This window comes from Scatophagus argus, chromosome 11 (assembly GCF_020382885.2).
Source record: "Scatophagus argus isolate fScaArg1 chromosome 11, fScaArg1.pri, whole genome shotgun sequence".
NCBI lineage: Eukaryota > Metazoa > Chordata > Actinopteri > Scatophagidae > Scatophagus > Scatophagus argus.
The window spans coordinates 12,253,403-12,272,404 of NC_058503.1; the positions used below are offsets into that span (position 1 = coordinate 12,253,403).

The following is a 19,002-nucleotide window of genomic DNA, read 5'->3' on the forward strand; positions in this document are numbered from 1 at the left end:
TCACTTCACCAGTGGTGGTAAGTGGTACATTTACTCAAGTACTGTACTTAAGAACAATTGTGAGATACTTGTACCTGAGTATTTCCATTTTTTTCTGCTACTTTATACTTTATATATACCTTACTTTGTATTCTACTGCACTACAAAGGTAAATATTGTACTTTTTACTCTTCATTTATTTGACAGCTTTAAAAACAGACTTCTAATAAGATTTTAAAATTACATACATTGTTTAAGATTAAATGCATGGATCCCAACCTTTGATCCCTGCAAGACACTCAGTGTTTGTCATGTTTCAGATGTCTACAAGTTGTTAGCAGATCCATTAAAGAAACATTTCCCCTTTGTGGGACACCCAGAATGGTAAAATGAAACACAAAGATTAGAGAAAAGTCCAAAAAATGAATACAAATTTATGTAGCAGAGCTGTTGCCTCTTCCCAGCCTTTTTTCATCCGATTCAGAATCAGAATTATCCCTGAAGGGAAATTCTTTAATTAATCATCTCACAAACCCTCAGACTGTCTCCCTTTGGAGAGGCCTGAGCCCACAGGACAGGGAACCTCCGAACTGAATTACCCAACTGTATGTATAGTAGCCTTGCTCCATCTAAACCAGCTACAAAATACTACTGCATACACATGGACACATCAGTAATTATAATCAAATATGTAAAATTATATCAGTGACAGGGACTTTTTATAATAAAGAGTACACCTACTTGTACTATGAATTCTTTAAGTAGCTTGCATTTTGCTGACGACACCTCTGTGTCTGTATTTAGGTGGGTTTTAAAATTCAGGACAATTGTTGTGGGGCTTTTACTAATGTAAAGCATCTGAGTAGGTTTCACCACTGCTTTGGACGTTGGAATATTCTTGAAATATTTAGTTATTTATGACAATCTATAGACAATATCAATTAATCGATACACAGAAAATATCAAATATGGATAATGAAAATACTAGCAGCCCTTCTATATCATCCGTTTTTGAAGACAGATACTGGTAGTTTTCTTGAACTTTAAGTCCCATTTTGACCATCACATCCCTCGTCGCCACACATACAGTCACGTGGAGTGACCATATCCGGTTCACTGTAAACTATAGCGTGCAGCTCATTGTCTGCCGGCACAGTGCGCCTTGTCCTCGTTTGACCCGAGCAGACAGGAAACGCCTCAGCCTGTAACACGTCCACTGCCCAGGTTTGTCCGTGTGGAGCATCCCTGTCCGCGGCTGCTCGGGACACACACACACACACACACCGCCCTGCACATAGTGAAGAGGACGACACCTGACACTGGGTGTATTTCTGTGTCTCAGACCTCTCCTGCCATGCCCGCTCTCATCCCGATGCCCAGCGCCTGCGCTCGTCCACTGCAGCTGACGTCACACCCAGCATGGCGGTCAAGGTGACTCCGTCAATATTTCTTATCAGATATTAATTGTAAAGGCAGTAAAGCGGCCGCGGGCTTGTCGGATACGGAGGACAGCATGTCTGTGCGGACGCGTGGGTTTAAAGCTCTTGTCTTAAGCGCAGCGGAGCGCGTCTGTCGTTTATCCCCGCATCTTTGCATGAGCGCATCTCTGCCGGCCTCGCAGAGACAGCTGTGATTTCTTTCCTCTGCTGCATGTGTGTATCACAGAGACGTGGGAGTGAAGCGGGTCTCGTGTTTGTCATGTGAAGGCAGCATTTTTCACTTGCCTGGTGTTGTGGTTGTAGTCACAGTCGTGTGTGATTGATCGATGCCGCGGACAAATGAAAGCTAAACAGTGACAGCCTGAACTTCACTTCTGTTGGTTGACTGCGTGGTAGATTTAATATTCTTAATTACTGGCAGCATTGTGATGATCTGACTCTTTTTTTTTTAAATTTATTCTAAATGTGTTATAGGTGCAAGCAACCAAAAGAGCCGATCCCCATGACTTGAAGACTATTTTTCTAAAGGTAAGACTGTTTACTCACAGAAACCAAAATATTGAAAGTATTAACCTGCAAGGCAACACACTACACACTACACACAACACACACAACACACACACAGAAAACTGTGTTACAGGTCTGTTAAAGTGCTGCAGTCAGTGAGGAGCTTCTGTGTGGTGTCCCCTGGGTTACATAGCTTAAGAAAGGTCACCCAAATGCTTCGACTAATTTTGGATCGGCTTCAACAGAGAATCTCCCCTTGCTTTCACTTCGTGTGTGTGTGTGTGTGTGTTTTCATCTTGTCACTGAGTTTTGCATTGTGCTCTGTCCTCTACCATTCAAAATAACACAAATCCCTGGCAATATGCATATTTGTCTTGTTGAGAGTATAAACTTGTTCTTGAAAGAAGGGAGTCTGTTGGAGTCACAAGCCACCTTATGGTCCCTCCACGTCTCTCGACTCCACTGTAAGAGGGCTGTTTAATTTCTAATGCATATTCAGGTGGAAGAGTTAATTACTGGAAGCTCATTCTGACTGCCTCTGTAATTTGATTAAGAACTACTTGAGGCCTACTGTGAGGGTGAATGGATACACAATCATGTGACGGAGTAATGTGGCAATAAATTGCTTGGAATTAATATTTTCACTTAAAACATTAATTCAGCAGAGTGCGTTGAATTGTGGCCGTGAAAACACTTGGCGTGAAGGTCTCCTCCCACACTCTTTCTCTGTTTATCTCACGCTCTCCCTATCCGAGCTTGGCTCAGACCCACGAGCGTGGCCTTTCTCTTGCCAGTTCATGTGGCGCTTGTGTTTCCAGAGCTATCTCTGTTCCAACTTGAAACCCAACCCAGGCTCTAAAAATGACCCTGTGTCTTAAAGGCTGACTGAGATCACAGGGTTAGCCCCGTGCTGCACCAGACGCTGTGTACGTTTTCAGTCAAGTGAATCGCCCTCAAGGTGATGTTTATTGATTAGGATGTGTCTTTTAAGTTCACATGGGGTCTCGGCAAGACGACTGAACTGTGTCAACTGTTGCAGCTGCAGTCTTTGGTTGTTTCAGGCTACTACAAATCAATGAACAGGACTGACTGACGGTAATGTTAGATTTTTGCATTAATGTGACAAATCACCCTGAGTTTTCAGGCATTTAAATCACTAGTTTGACCAAAATGTTTCTCAGTTTGTTTTCCTAGAGTAAATGTAGTTATTTGGAATAACTGTTACTGGGAAACACAACAAAACAGTGGTGGCATGGTGTTAGCTTCAAGTCTTTCCAGCAGTCTAGTCATACCCAAGACAGTAAAGACACGAATACAGGTGTGTGTATCTGTTTTTAGATGTCGTTCCTAAACAACAGAATTCAGCATATCAAGACACTGAAATACATTGATATCTTATAATCTCTCAGACAGTCTGAACCTTCTCACATGCTTGGCAGAGTAGGTAAAAGGTCAGCATCATTTAACCGTGATGTAAAATGTAGAAATGCTGAAAAATTATTGTCACAGTCACAAAATGTATCATCACAACAATATAAAATTAGACATGGCACAAGAGAAGATTTTATCCCCTGATTTTGACCCAAAGGTGGCCCGTGATCGGACAGTGAAAAAGCAACACTTGCTCATCCCAGAGATGCTCTTCCAGCAAGGCCCTGAAGCCCAAAATGTTCCAGCAGATTGTAGTGGGAAAACGTGTGTGTGTGTGTGTGTGTGTGTGTGAACAAAGTGTTCCTGAAACCAGACCCTGACTGAGCAGCACTACCTCAGGCCTATGCACTGTTCCCCTATCACCAAAAAACTAGTCTTGAACATGTGGTTATTACTTTGTACGGTTATTAAAGGGCTCGGCTTTAATAACTGTGCAAATTTTTGTTTTTAAATGTTATTGTGCGCCTCCTTCAAGTGTTGATGATATGGATGTGGTTGTATCTGTAGTGAAAAGAGACGTATACCTCTGCCTTATAAGAACTCAAAGAATGACAACCATTTGCGACGCTCTTCAGTCCTTTTTGTCATGACGGGATGCAGCATAAATGCAAATATCGTGTAGGGCCTATATTTCCCTATATAGAAAACTGCACACAAAGACGTTATTGTCCCAGAGAAAAAAGACGCCTATTGACAAACCTGCCATAAAAACAGACTTGTTGATTTCTTATTGGTTGTTTTCTTTCTCTCACTACATTCAAGTACTCCGCATAATTTTCTTTTTTTTTTTGCACACAAGGGGAATTCATCCCCACCGATTCCTCATCTGACTCCACGTAGTCCACATTGTTTATGGCTCTCTCTGTGTCTCCTCTGCAGTATGCCAGTGTGGTGGACAATGGAGAGCATTACATGACCCCCAGGGACTTTGTACAGAGTTACCTGGGTCTGCATACACAACCTCAGTATAATCCCAAAACCGTGGAGCTGATAGCTGGAGTCGCCGACACGACTAAAGATGGGTGAGTGCCTGCAGTGAGCAAAGTCGCTGTGGGAGTCCTGTGTTGGTGTCGAGATATGCTAACACATGTAGATTTAGTGCAGATTTTATGTCTGTATTTTATCAAGAAATGTTTTGTAGACCCCATTTTGAATTTTCAAGTTTCCACACACTTACATTCACGGTGTCGGCTTTAATACATTTTTTGATCTAGAATTAATAGCCTTGTGATATTTCTTTGTGCACTGACTGCCATTATTTGGCAGCTGCAGCTATTTAAATGTATATGAAAGGATATATTACTTGTCAGAATTTGTTGTCTCGAGAGCAATGTAAGAACCAAGTGAAACTGGAATTTGCAGATTACATGCTGTCAGCACGATACTCTACTACATGAATAGGCATTATTACACAAGACAACAAGTGTGTCAGTCTTAACTGATGGAAGTCAACAACAGTGCCTTCTTAGCTGTTATGTGAGGATTATGTGGCGTGAAATTTATTTACATTATGTCATTATACATTCTGTTGATACACTCCTGAACTTGTGTTACATATTCCTAGACATTTACTGCACCAATAAACTTGTGTCTTGCCCAAAATGTAAAATCTCATTTGTCTACCCTCCATTTAGAAACATCTAAATGTATTTTTTTATGTATGCTGGCCCTGAGAGCTCAACACACTACAGAGAAAACACATGGAAACAGACAAAAACCTTATGAAAACCTGTCCTCCTGTTTGACAAGTCATGTGCAGTGTTTAGAGGAAATGCTGCAATGTGAGAAGACAAAACCACATACAGAAACCCCACAAGAAGCACAGACAACAGCAGAATCTGTTTCCAGGGGACAACTGATGAACATGAACTGGGACATGCTTTTTCCACAAAAAAACCTTGTGCTATTTTAGCTCATTTTTCAACACCACTTAACAAGAGCCGACATCAATAACTTCATGTGTCCCACGGCAGCAACAAGCGTGTCCCCGCTGTGTTCATCACTTTCCAGAGTCGCCTGGAAGCAGTTTCCATTGTCGTCTGCGCTGCTTTCAGCGTTTCAGTATATGGACGTTTTTTCTGTTTTTGCGTTCTAAATGCTTTGCATATGCAGTGAAACTCATAATGTTTTCTAATTTACTTGTTTTTGCCTATTTACATGGGTTTGCTAAAGTTGCAGTACACTGAGCTCTCAAGGACCAACATATTAATGTAGTAGTAATGAGTATTAATGACCAGTCAACCATGTAATTTATTTTTTGCACAGCTTTTCATCTTTAATTTTTTTTTTTTTTACCTGTTAAAAAAAATAAGGCTCAATGCAATTCTGGTTAAAGATAATCAATTGTTCAAGTTTATTATTTACATTGAGGTTCAGCAATCAACTGTTTAATCCCTCATAAAGCATAAATGTTGGAGACACCAGCAAGAGGAAGCCAGATTTTGAGGTCACATGGAAGAAAACACCTGACATTAACATGATGAACATAAACATTGAACATATTGTTAGTGCTCACAGCTGTCAAGCTAGCACGTCAGTACAGGAGAATTTTGGCTGTTCTTTCTCTGTCGTTCTTGTGCGACTAGCTTGTTTTAGCCTTAGCCAGCTAGCCTTGTGGAACAGTCTGGTTATTCACAATGAGTGCATGGGCTTAGTGTGCGTGATTAGGCAGGCATGTAGGTCGACGGCCGCAGATGGGCTTTTTGTTAAAACGTTTGATTTATTGAATTGAAAATTCCAAAAAAAAGATCTCATCCATGTTGGCTTGAAAGTTGAGCTTCAAAGTTAATTCTACTTTGTTGTTATTATTAATACATGTAGAGTTTATAAAATACATAATAGAATACAACAGAAGTAACCCTGAAGTTCAACTCCCCTTCAAAGTCCATGTGCTGATGAAGATCATGTGATGACACTGAAGGCTACTAAACAGTTAATAAAGGGACCTTGTCGTTGGTGAAACTGTCAAATGCTTTTTTCACAGTCAAGAATTAACTTTTAAGATTATAGCTGTGTTATATACTTATAGCTATAACATCACTGCATTGGCTTGCTGTCCCACAGTCAATCAGTCAGTCAGTCAGTCTCCTTCTGAGTGTTTAAATGTTTTTTTGTTTTTTTTTTTCTAGGACAGTCTATGATGTAGCTGTAGCTTTTGTAATTTTGTCAAAGATGCTTTGTTCAGATAGCGCTCTTTCTTTCTTGTCCAAACAGACTGATCTCTTTCCAAGAGTTTCTGGCCTTTGAATCAGTGCTGTGTGCCCCGGATGCCCTGTTCATAGTTGCCTTTCAGTTATTTGACAAGACTGGCACGGGGAACATCTCATTTGGTATGTACATTGTGATTAATGTCAGCACACTGGTTTGGTTTCATACTTTATGCTCAACCGAATCATCATCTTATATACTTAAAGTGTGGTTTAAACATCATAATAAGAGGATAACTCTATTTGACTGAAGATGTTGACTTCATGCAGGCAATAAAAGGTGCTATTTGATGTAGTTTTCATGGAAATAGAAACAGTGGTGACTAAAAGCAGTGTGCTTGAGTGTATCATTAAAACTTGTGCTATTCTTACCAAGCATGTGTAATCAATAAATGTAGCAGTAGTCGTGTCTATCTTTATGTATTTCACATGCTAGCGGCTTGTATTCTTAAAGTCTCATCTCAGGGCAGGGCAGCAGGCTAGCTGTGTGGAACATCACATTATAACCAGCTCCATCTGACAAGAGGGGAAATGAATCCAGCATGTCATAAACCAAGAGATGCAGAGTATTACCAAGAAGCTGCGCCTGTGCTCCGTCTGCGGAATGGGCCTCCATAAAGACGGCTGAAATTGAGAGCGGTGCTTATACTGAAAATTTCCTGGATGGACTCAGAAACCTCAGAATGTAAAAGGAGCGGGACTGTCAAACAGCCTATTCAGCTTCGCAGTCCAAATGGACCCTTTCCTGTACTTTGACGAGGTTCACTACAAATGGAATGAGGGTGTGAGAGATGGATGTTAGAACTGCATCGTGCATGACTTTCCCTCTGTCTGTCGTTATCGCTCACTCGTGTCTCTTCTCTTTCAGAGAATGTACGTGACATCTTCAGCCAGACCACAGTTCACCACCACATTCCCTTCAACTGGGACTGTGAGTTCATCAGGCTACACTTCGGCCATGAAAGAAACAAGAACCTGAGCTACGCAGAGTTCACACAGTTCCTACAGGTAGACAATTTTAACCTCGTCAGCTTTATTTTAGAAGCGTGGAGCCGTATGACAAACTGAGCGAAGGGAATAGTTTGACGTTTTGGGAAATGCTCATTCAGGGAATTATCCACTTTGCTTCAAGAATCTGCCCAACAAGTGCCTTTAAAGCTCACTAATTAACTAACCAGATTATTTAACGTGTTAATCAACAGAAAATTAATCAGAAACTATTTTTATAATCCATTAACTGTTTCAGTCATTTTTAACTAAACACTTCCTTTCTGATATTAAATAGACCAAATGATTAACTGAGAACACAATCCTCAGATTAATTGATTACAAAAGTTACTGTTACCGGTAGTTGCAGCCCTATATCTTGTTTGGTTAACTGGTACAAAAAAACGTAACACGTACACATAAGTGTAAAAATGACAATTTCTGACAGACTATTTCTTGTAGTGGCTGCTGGTTGCTTGAGAACCACATGACTCCAGAAAAAAATAGACTTTATGCTGTGCTAAGCTAACTGGCTCCAGCTTCATGTTATGATATTCACATAATGATAAGAAATGAAGACAAACTCGAACTCAAGACAGGCTCTAATTAGTTGCCTCTTTCACACAATAATCCTGGTCATTGGTCGTTCCTGGCCAAGTGGGATTAAAGTAGAACACTTACTGGATGAAAATAATGAAGGGTGTATTGTTGTTGTTGTTGTTTTTGTTTGTTTATTATTGCTTAACATTTAATTTGACTGAGAAAAATTGTTATTTTTCCGCATTTTAAAGTTACATAGTTGCTGCGGATCAACAGTTTTGGATGCAAATGCAACATGATATGCCACAAAACATATTGACAGCACACAGAGTGTGTTTTTCAGATTTTTTTCCCCGACATTTTAGAAAGTGTGCTTTGATAAATGTGAAACCATTGATAATAGTAACCCTCATCCCGTGGTGAGACATTTTTATCCTGCTGGGGGACCAAATGGAAGTGATGTAACATGAGCCACATGCCATAAATGATCTCTTAAGATAATGGGGTTGTGGTGTGGAGTTTTCATCATTAGTGTTTCGTCTCTTCAGCTGTCCTGGTGGTTTGCGGTAGCCCAGTGTGCCATTAAGACACTTCATGTTGTTGTTTTGCTTTATTGGTCGTTGCCTGAACCTCAATGAGACTTCTGTGCTGTCAAATTTTGCGAGCTATTCTGCAGAAGCTGTACGGTCAGGCAGGAGCCTGGTTTGGAGTTGGAGGGCTGTGGTCTTTAGGCAGATGCTGGGTGGTCCGAGAGTTAGACAGGCTGTGCTGCAGTTTGGGATCCCTCAGAGCACTTTGTGGTTTATCATACTAGACTAGCGCTTCCCAAGGCTACAAAAAGGACTCCTGTGTGTGCAGGATTTCATTTACATCTATCATTATTATTGTCTTGTTTTTCTGACATGTTCAAGCACGTTTCATTTCATTTGAAATAAAAAAATAATAGTCACAGCTATATGTGTAGTTTCGATTTTAGATTTGAGTCTTGGCTCTGCCACCTTGTGGTAGCCGCAGTATTTGGCCGGACTTGAAACTTAAGTGAGTGCAGACAAGGAAACATTTGTAGGCTTGAGAAGTACGATGTCGGTGAGGCGACAAAGTATCAACGTGAGTTTTCAACAATATAATCATCAAACATTGTGTGAATTAATCTTCAGCAACAATCCACTGATTAGGTTATCAGAACCAGAGCGTAAAGATGAAGTAACCGCTGAATGCCGCAGTGACGTTGCTCTGTGATCCTCTGGTTATATGTGATGAGCTTTGACAGCAGACATTGACCTGAGGTCAGCCTCCCCCTGCACCTCCATCTGATTGCACGGTTGTCATTTTGAATCACCTTCCTGCGGACACACCTGCCGGCCGTCTCATCGACCGCTTGGCTCGGCTCTGAGATCAGACTCCTCGGGACATGGTTTCCATTAGTCTCCAGAGAGACAGTGGTGATTACAACAACCGGTGTCTGACACCGTCACATCTGCCTTTCACATCCGTCCAACACTGGTATTATTCAACTTTCCTCCTCAAAAGTTCTGTTTCTCTGTTCCCCTGTAATGCAGTGCTCCTCATCACAGGAACACATTCTTTGCTTCTTTTGTCAGCTAACAGCTTGACCTCTTCTCTGTGTGTGTGTTGCTGCAGGAGCTGCAGTTGGAGCACGCCCGCCAGGCGTTTGCACAAAAGGACAAGAATAAAAGTGGCACCATCACCGCCTTGGACTTCAGTGACATCATGGCCACCATCAGACACCACATGCTGACTCCGTTTGTGGAGGAGAACCTGGTTTCAGTGGGTTTTTGAGGGTTTTTTGTGCGCCTGTTGTTAAACTTTTAATGCAGCTACAATCGGTGTTTAATGGTGAAAATGTATCATATGAAAGGCTTGTTCAGATTCACTGTTTGGGTTCAGTCTCACTGATTTCATAGTGCAGATTTTGGCCTCAACGGGCAGCAGCGGTGAAGCCCCTCCTCAGCAACAAATAGCAAACAGACACACTTAGTCACTAGCTGATGAACACAGCAAGAGAATTTAGCATCTGAAGAGCCAGGTTTTTCTATGAGATGCAGGTAGAGAACAAAAGGAGAGCTAAAAGAGAATTCATATTGGACGTAAATTTGCAAAGTGGCTACAAACGCGACTCAAATGAATCATAGTGTTGCTCCATAGCTCCTGAATGTGTAAATAAGCAACTGTTCCCTATCAAGTTGGCCAATTTTTCCCTTCCTATTCAGAGGCAATGACAGACTTTTGATCTTTCTCTAGGCTGCAGGAGGCAGCACCTCCCACATGGTGAGCTTCTCGTACTTCAATGCCTTCAACTCCCTCCTCAACAACATGGAGCTGGTCCGCAAGATTTACAGCCTTCTCGCCGGCTTCCACAGAGACACACTCGTTACCAAAGGTGCGGCTGAGACGCTGAAATCACTGAAATGAGCCATGAGTGCGTTTCATGTGAGATATGAAATGTAGCTGTGCGATCATGTTTTAACTTTCTCGACAGACTGGTGTGAGTGAACACACAGGGAACATTACTGTAGCATTAAATTACTAAGGTAAATGAACATTTTTAACCTGGTAATCAGATCACCTCCTACATGTAGACCTGTGTAACTGATAGCTGTACTGTCAGTCACATCTTCTCCTAAATGTGTTTTCCCATTTTCCATTTTCCCCATCCCTCCATGGTTTCCGTCCTTTGAGAAAAGACTTTGGCCAAATAGTATTTGCAAATAATTCTTGTTAGGTGTGTTACCAAACATATCAGGTGAGCAGGCTTCAAATGTAAAGTAAACACTCACATGTCAGCTGTCAGTGACAGAATATATCATTACAGTACTCAAGATGGGAGAAGCGGGCTTGTAGCAAAGCTGGCAATGCTTGGACCTGACAGGAAGGTCTTTGTGGGTGAAGTGAATAACGAACTCTTTCCCCTCCCTCAACAGCAACCATTAGGTTTCCTTTGAGAAAGACCACCTGATGGTAATGGAGCTTCTCAGCAGGCAACAGTAAAGAAGTGAATTTAAAGCACATATAAGAGAAACATGCAGGTTGCTGGCAAAAGATTGCATGCTCAGTCAGTGTACGCCAGGGTAAGGAGCAGATGGTTTTGAGTTGGGGTTTTTTCTGTGTTCTCCTTACATATCATCCCATTTAGCATCAAACATCCCCAATAACACCAGAACAAAAATGTATTTGCAGATACTATTTTATTACTAGCCCACTGTAGAAAAAAACGGCCGTAGTTAACCTCTCAGCTTCCCGTTTGAATATAACGTGTGAATGCCTATACTGACTGAAGTCCTGTTTGCGTTATTTCATGTCCTCTTTTCTGGTATTGTACTGTAGAGGAGTTTGTTCATGCTGCAAATAAGTTTGGTCAGATCACTCCGATGGAGATCGACATCCTGTACCAGCTCGTCGGTCTCCACTCTCACTCTGGGTAAGATTCAGCGCTGCTCTGTTTTAACCCTCTGAAGTCCGTCTGTTCATCTGTGAGTGAACGTGTTTTCTGATGTGGGGCTTCCACACCCTTTAATGTAAACCTTATGAAAGGATTTTTCAAAACTGTGGAATTGTTAATATTTCAGGGACTTACAGGCATGCTTAGACTTTCAATGAAAAAGGCACAAAAACAACATTTTTTCCTGATGCATATAAATAATTAAACAATATTTTTTTACAGCCTAGAACATTTCTGTATTCATACTTTGAGTGGTTAGGGCTCAAAATCTGTAAATTTTCCAGGCACCTGAGCATCTTTTCATTTGTTTTGGGGCAGCTTAATACTTTGGTAAACTGAGAAAATGAGAAGTCCGACTTACAGCTGAGTTTGCCGTGCATGTTGGGTAAGAGCAGTTTAAAAGGTGCTAAACAGACAGAACGATTAAAGACAAAAATGAATGAGTAGAAAGTCGAGAAATGTTAATCAAAATCAACGCAGACTTTAATTAAGGAAATTAAAGTTTATTTGACTATTCCACAGCTGTGCTGCTGTTCCATAAATCCACTAAGTGTATTCAAAACATTTGTACAAACCTGTGCTATTTTTTTTATTCCACCATGAATGGAATAAATATGTTACAGGTCTGTTTATTGGCTATAAATATAAAGTTATTGCTTATGCAGTTTAACAACAGTGGCTCCACAGGCTGATTTACAAGACAAACATAAAACGTGGATGCAGACTTTATGATGCGTCAGACCAGTGGGGAATATTTGTGTCTCAAACATTTAGTAACAAAACACTTTCATTTACTTGCTGGCCACGGGGCACCCATCCAGCATTGTTTGTCTGCTGTTTATATAATCTTAAATTAAAGTTGCAGTAACTTCGAGTTATATGCCAGTAAAATGTCTGTGGAAAATCTTACATCACTGGCTGCTGCGCACAGTAGATGCAGGCCTCTCTGCTTTTTCCTGGCCTAACACCCCCCCCCCCCGCTGTTGCTCGTTAAGGCGGCTGAACCACGCAGACATCGAGAGGATAGCCCCGTTGGAGGAAGGAGCCATGCCATACCAGCAAGCAGAGGCCCACAGACAGGTAGCCTGAGTGACTCCTCTAATACACCTCACATCCTCCTGCCTTTTATCAAAACCCTTTCCTCTTCTCCTTCTGCTTCTTTCTCAGAAAGGAGCAAAAAAAAAAAAAGGGAGACTGTGCAGTGACTGAATTAGCCGAGTGCCCATATTTTTCTTTCCTTGTGAAGTGCATTACTTAAACTCGCAGATAAAAGTACACCAATTACAGTTTTAGAGGAGGAATGGATTGTTGCGTTGCTCCTCTTCATGAAAGGCGCTCCCCATTTTATTCAGTATAGCTGCACATACACATCAGCTGCAATCACACATCTGAGAAGCTAATAAGAGGCTTTTATCAGTGTGGGGCTTGAGGAGTTTTAGGATCCTTTAGCAGAGTCTGCTAATGGTAGGAGGGCAGAGGGAGTCAAGGTGGATGTGGGAGAACGAAATAGTTCCTCCCTCCACCGGATAACATGGCTCTATATCAGGCTGTGGTCAGAGCTTTTGGGCCACTCATGCTCCTGGGATTCATGCTCCGAGGTCTGGAATTTGATTCCTCTTGGGGGGGGGGGCTGCAATTCTCAGGCCTGCCCTTCAGTGGAAGTAGGCTAATTGTTTAAACCCTTTGATCAAGACCTCGATCTTGTTAGCATGCAACCCTCAGTGGAAGTATTTGGGAAGAGGAAAAGACTGATCCGCCCGACTCCCTTCTCATCTGGTCTGGGAGAAGTTACTCACAGCCTCAGCCTGCTCACACACGCACGCACACACACACACACACACACACACGCTTTAGCAGAGTCTCACCCGGACTGTGTAATATTCATGTAGATACTTATCTGTACATGGAAAAGGCTTGTGGGGCTAATCTGTTCCCCTGCACCACAGTAAAAACAAAGGGGCTCCGCTTTCAACATCAAACACCAATCCAGAGATCAAGTAGATAAGAGAGAAATTATACTTTGTTGTAAAAATAAAAGAAGACCTTTAGCTTAAAGCCTCCCACGTGTGGCATGTGTGGAAAACTCTAGCTGCAGGTTCACACAGTCATTTATCCAGAGCTGGTCTGTCTGTGACATTTAATACAGGCTGATGATGAATCAGACATTATGTGGCATGTCCACATTCCATCGCCCTCCTCCGCCGTTGAGCGCTCCACAGCATCTTTCTTTCCACAATGTATCTGGTTCGCTATAGTTTAATAGCCAGCCGATTCATGGCTGTCCTGACCCCCACCCCCCAAACCACCTCCCCGTCCTTGCCGTCTTTCTCCAGATTCATTTGACCACTGGTGTCTTTTTTCCTTCCATACAGCACGCTCACGAAACGTCTCGGCCCGTCTGGCTCCAGGCTGCAGAGTCTGCCTACAGGTTTACTCTGGGCTCAATCGCCGGAGGTGAGTGACATGTCTGCGGCGGCCCGCCTGAGGGGTAACCTTAGCTGGCCAGACTGGCGTGCTGAGGCCCCGGGGCCGGCCATTGTGCTGCAGGGAGAGGGGCTGTGATGTGAGGCTCCGGCATTGTGCTGCCGTGCCACCGGTGGCTCCAGGCTGTCGTTGGGAGTCGGAGCTTTGGAATGACACAAATCTTCCGGAACCGCACTCTCTGGAATCTCCGTCTAATTACACTGGCAGGAACTGATACAAGGAACGTCTGACATAACAGACCCTCAGATAGGAACACACTCCGACCCTGTGTGTGTGTGTGTGTGTGCTCTCCACAAATTCGTAAAAAGGACAATTCAGACAGGGGTCAAAAAGAGATGGATATCACAAGGCTTATGCTGAAAACACCGTGTCTTTGTGGCGATAATGAGCTGCTTCTCACCCGGCCTCGGCGCTGACCGAGCTGTTTGCATGTTTCAGAGAAGAGTCATTAGAGCAGCCTTTGATGTTAGACAAGACATGGCGAGTAAAGCAGAGAGAGAGCAGGAGAGCAGTGCAACTTGCTGCAGCATCGCCTCCCCAGACAGTTTTCCCACAGTTGCCAGACTTCCTATTCTCAGCTTAATAACAGTTTTTATAGTTTATACACAAACACAGCTCTTTTTATTCCTTAGTGAGGGAATAAAAAAGTACCCCGCAAGCATAACCGCAGGATTCTTATAGTACAACTCATTTGTGTATGGCACTGAAGCATGTATTGGGATGAATGGATTGTTCAGAACCTCTAAAATTCAGTTTTAATGCTGAAACTAATAGTCAAACAATTAGACAGTCGACAGAAAAAACAAACCTTTTTTTTTTACAATTGATTGATTGTTCACTTTTGATTTTTCAATTCACTATTTTCAGCATCTCAGACGTGAAGATTTGTTTCTTGTCTTTGTCACGCATGATAGTAAATTGGTTATTGGTTGGTTGCTTAGTCGGACAAAACAAGGAATTTGAAGATGTGTCTCTGTGAAATTATAATTGGCCTTTTGTTTTTTTTATTTATTTACTATTTTCTGACATTTTGTAGCTGAAACAATTCATTAATAATGAAAAATGAAAGGTGAATTGCTGCACTAACCCTCACAGTCTTTTGCATGTGTCCAAGAAAAACTATACAAGCTTATAAATTTCTGTTTATGTAAACAAAGGTATCAACCAATGCTGATTCTCTGTGTTTTGTAGCCACCGGTGCCACTGCTGTGTACCCCATCGACCTGGTGAAGACGCGCATGCAGAACCAGCGCTCATCCGGCTCCTTCGTAGGGGAACTGATGTACAAGAACAGCTTCGACTGCGCAAAGAAAGTGCTCCGTTACGAGGGCTTCTTTGGATTCTACAGAGGTAATCCTTCACACATTTCATAAAAAGAACCTCAACACACGACCCCCGTGCAAAACAAACCAACGGATGGGAAAGCATTAGGATTTGTTTGCTAATATCAGCAGCATGGCTTGCTAATTGATGCCAGAAACCTTTGCCCTCCCTGTTCAGCGCTGAATAAAGCAACACCCAGGGGTCGCGTTGTCATTATCTCAGTACATGGGAGAGAGCTCCCTGGGGAAAATGACCAGCAGAATTCGTGTAGTAGCAGTGTCTGATCTGCCTCTGCGCTGATGGTGATAACGGTGCTGAAGGCTTGTGCTATGCAACACTTCTACCCTTGGGCTGTTCATATGAAGGAAGTCAAGACTGCCATCTACTGCTACCTCCATCACTGCAGCTCTTTGTTGCTCTGATCTGCTCCTTTCCTCCTCACTTGCACATGATAAGAGGGTGATTGACTCCGAGACAGACACGCTCGGCTGTTTTCTGGACGCATACCAGCAGCAGTCACTCAGCAGCTCCTTCAGAAGTTTATCTGGCTCGATGAAGGACAGGCGGTGAAACAGTATGGCGGTTATCGCCACCATTGCACCCAGCCCCTCGCGCCCCCTCCCTTCCCCCCTCCCCGAGCTTGTTCGTTGACCACACAGCTCTCTCTGTTCCCCGCCATCAGTGGGATCAGGCCTCAACAAGGCTGATCCCATACGCACCAGCAGTGTCATATTTTTTGGACTTTTATTCAATTTCAATGGGGCCGTTGTGTTTTGGTGCATCTGATGTATCAGCCACATCTGTAAATATTTATGGGTTTGTTTCATGCACACAAGAACCCTGCAGCTTGCATTGTTCTAGCTGTCAGTGGATGTATTCAGTGAGCAAAGATAAAAAATGTGCATTCATTTCAAGCCAGACTTTGTCTCTCCCTCTGTCAGGTATTCTAATGTTATCTATGAATAATATTTTGCAGGTCTCCTCCCGCAGCTCATTGGCGTCGCCCCAGAGAAAGCTATCAAACTCACGGCAAGTCATTCCACTGTGTAGCTCGGAGTGTTCAAAAAGTTGCCCTGAATGATTCACTGTGAATGAAAAACATGCACAGAGCGTAGAAGAAAACGCAATCTTTGCAATCAAGATGTGACTGCAACCACGAGTTAACATTAATGCCCCGCTATCAAGATTGGGATTGTGTCTCATCGCCCTTTTTTTTTCATGTCTTTTTCCCTCCTTTTTTTTTTTAGATGAATGATTTTGTCAGAGACAAGTTCACCACACAAGATGATACCATCCCTCTGCCTGCTGAGATTCTCGCTGGTGGATGTGTAAGCATTGCTTTGGAAATCTCTTAAATTCAGTCTGTAGATGAACTCAAAGCCATGCAAACAAACAACTGAAGAATTACAGGATTTAAATGTAATTAATGCGCAAAATATTGGAAATTATGTCCTGTCTTTTGCTGTTATGTTGTTATATAAATGCTCACAAGACCTCAGTTTGCTAAAATATTTACCTGCAAAAGTAATTACTTACAGAAATAGTAAAAAAATATCTCGTTCACTCACAAGATGGAAACACGCACCCACTCACAGGACTGTTTGGATGTTTAATGTAATACATGACATGATATAAATTAATGCACAACATGAAAATAACTGCGGGGGGCCAGAAGTCTTCAAATCAACTAGGGAAGTAAATGTACCAATACTGCAATATAAAAATACTTTATTACAGCTCAGTGTCTTGAATTAAGTGCATAATTTTACTGTTGTCTGTTGAGGTTTAATTTATAATACAAAATACACATACAAAACATTGTGTGTTTTGTATGTGCAGTCTTGCTCTGTAAAGCAAGTCATAACGAGAACCTTCTGAGCTGTAGAATCAAAACATAGCATGAATTGCAAATACTCAAGCACTTCATTTTTGTATTTAAGTAAATATATTTAGTTATATTTCATCATTGACTATATGTACAAAAGACATAGACGTTTTTGAATGTGTGACAAGGGGGAACCTTCAAAAAGTTTTCATCTGAAAAATCACTTCAGCCAGACGGGCAGTTGAACATTTTACAAGCTTTTGAAACTTTGTGTATTGTTAATTATGGGCTATCCCGATTAATGGTTGAGTGTGTGCGTCCCATTTAAAGATTCCACCAGTAATAACTCATTTATTTAGTTTGGTGTGAGAGCTGATAATTATTCAGCTTCTTGCGTCAGATTATCTGACATCCTACAGTCAATGGGTTCTCACAGAATAAAATTTATCCCCCTGAATACAAAAGTATAACATCTTTTGAGTGCTACTGCTTAATTCGGATGTAATTCCTTCACTCTGCCTGTCCCATGGCTGTGCTGAAGAGAAACAGGCAGGACATGCAGCGGAGCCTGCAGGTTGCTCACAGAGGAGCAGGGTCTGCGGGGTTGTGACCCCTGTCAGGGTGTAATTGTAGGAAGAGGCCCTGGAGGGTCGTGGAAGAAGCTGGGTCCAGCTCAGTGTGATTGAGTTTGACAACGCGCTCTATACCCGAGGCGCGGTCACAGTGCAGGACCCCATACAGGATAATGAGGATGTTTCCAATACACAAAGTGAAATGCTAATCTATAACCTTCATGCCCATGAAATTTATATTTGTTTTTATGAACTGGAAGACAACCTTGTGTTAGTTCCTTTAAGTTAAAAGTCTGGTTAATCTGACAGTTTGCTTAATTATTGCTCCAGTCAGAGGAACGAACCAAGGAAGATAAAAGACGGGATGGATGCATCAATCTTCAGAGCGGCGGATATTCGCCCTCCACTTTGAAAATGACTAAACGTGCCGGAGCTTTTTTTAGACCTTTGCTCGGATGTTTACAGATAAGACCCCTGCCCTGAATGTCACCAGCAGCCATCCTGGGGCCTGATTAGATTTGGGGAGGGTGATAAATGTGCCTGAGTCAGAGGGTGCTGCGCCTTCAGGGCAATGCTTGCCTGGGACGGGTGATTCAGCGGTCTCCCCTGGGAATGGGGGTGAATTGGGTAAGTGTGCGAGGGTGAGGCCAGGCTGGGCCGCTCACCCTGCTACAGGAGACGCCTTGGGGGAGGCGAGGGGGCAGAGGGCTGGTGCCAGGGTCAGAGCCTCTCAGCTACGAGACGGGGCTTCTACTCGCCCTACGTTTGCTCCATTCTGACCCCAGTTGTTCTTCCCTCAATGCCTGCTTTTTCCTCCTCCTGTCAAGGCCACTCTCTTACTAGTTTGAGGGGAAAAAGTATCTTTTGTGTTGAAGTTTACTGAGATAATTGGAAAACTCCTACGAGGGAGAAATGCTTACACATCATTACTTCTTCACCCAAAGTTCACCCCTGAGATGTGTAACCTCACTCAGTTTCAACCTACATCCGTGCATATAAACCACTTGTCAGCCGTTTCTTTTTCCTGTTGCATCCTGCAGGCAGGAGCTTCCCAGGTGATTTTCACCAATCCTCTGGAGATCGTTAAGATCCGTCTGCAGGTGGCTGGAGAGATCACCACAGGCCCCAGGGTCAGTGCCCTGACTGTTGTGAGAGACCTGGGCTTCTTTGGCCTCTACAAGGTAGGTCAGCACCTCTGCAGCACCATGACGTCTGCAGCAACAACCTCTGATAGCTGTCATACAAGGGC

The 19,002-nt window shown here is 42.6% G+C and overlaps 1 protein-coding gene across 4 annotated transcripts in view; it reads left to right on the forward strand.

The window, feature by feature from the left end:
* Positions 1-19,002, forward strand: part of LOC124067674 (calcium-binding mitochondrial carrier protein Aralar1-like) — a 21,648-nt gene continuing 2,646 nt past the window's right edge. The window contains exons 1-15 of one of the 4 annotated variants that reach the window (XM_046405246.1): positions 1-17; positions 1,322-1,410; positions 1,893-1,946; positions 4,236-4,378; positions 6,570-6,685; positions 7,431-7,570; positions 9,731-9,877; positions 10,352-10,490; positions 11,435-11,528; positions 12,545-12,629; positions 13,922-14,003; positions 15,225-15,383; positions 16,333-16,385; positions 16,604-16,684; positions 18,794-18,934. In XM_046405246.1, the coding sequence (XP_046261202.1) occupies positions 1,399-1,410; positions 1,893-1,946; positions 4,236-4,378; positions 6,570-6,685; positions 7,431-7,570; positions 9,731-9,877; positions 10,352-10,490; positions 11,435-11,528; positions 12,545-12,629; positions 13,922-14,003; positions 15,225-15,383; positions 16,333-16,385; positions 16,604-16,684; positions 18,794-18,934 (1,446 nt within the window). In that variant the 5' untranslated portion in view covers positions 1-17; positions 1,322-1,398. Of the gene's footprint in view, positions 18-1,095; positions 1,204-1,321; positions 1,411-1,473; positions 1,632-1,892; positions 1,947-4,235; positions 4,379-6,569; positions 6,686-7,055; positions 7,345-7,430; positions 7,571-9,730; positions 9,878-10,351; positions 10,491-11,434; positions 11,529-12,544; positions 12,630-13,921; positions 14,004-15,224; positions 15,384-16,332; positions 16,386-16,603; positions 16,685-18,793; positions 18,935-19,002 lie in introns of those variants that run through there. The other 3 variants (XM_046405245.1, XM_046405247.1, XM_046405248.1) reach the window with 3 other exon arrangements.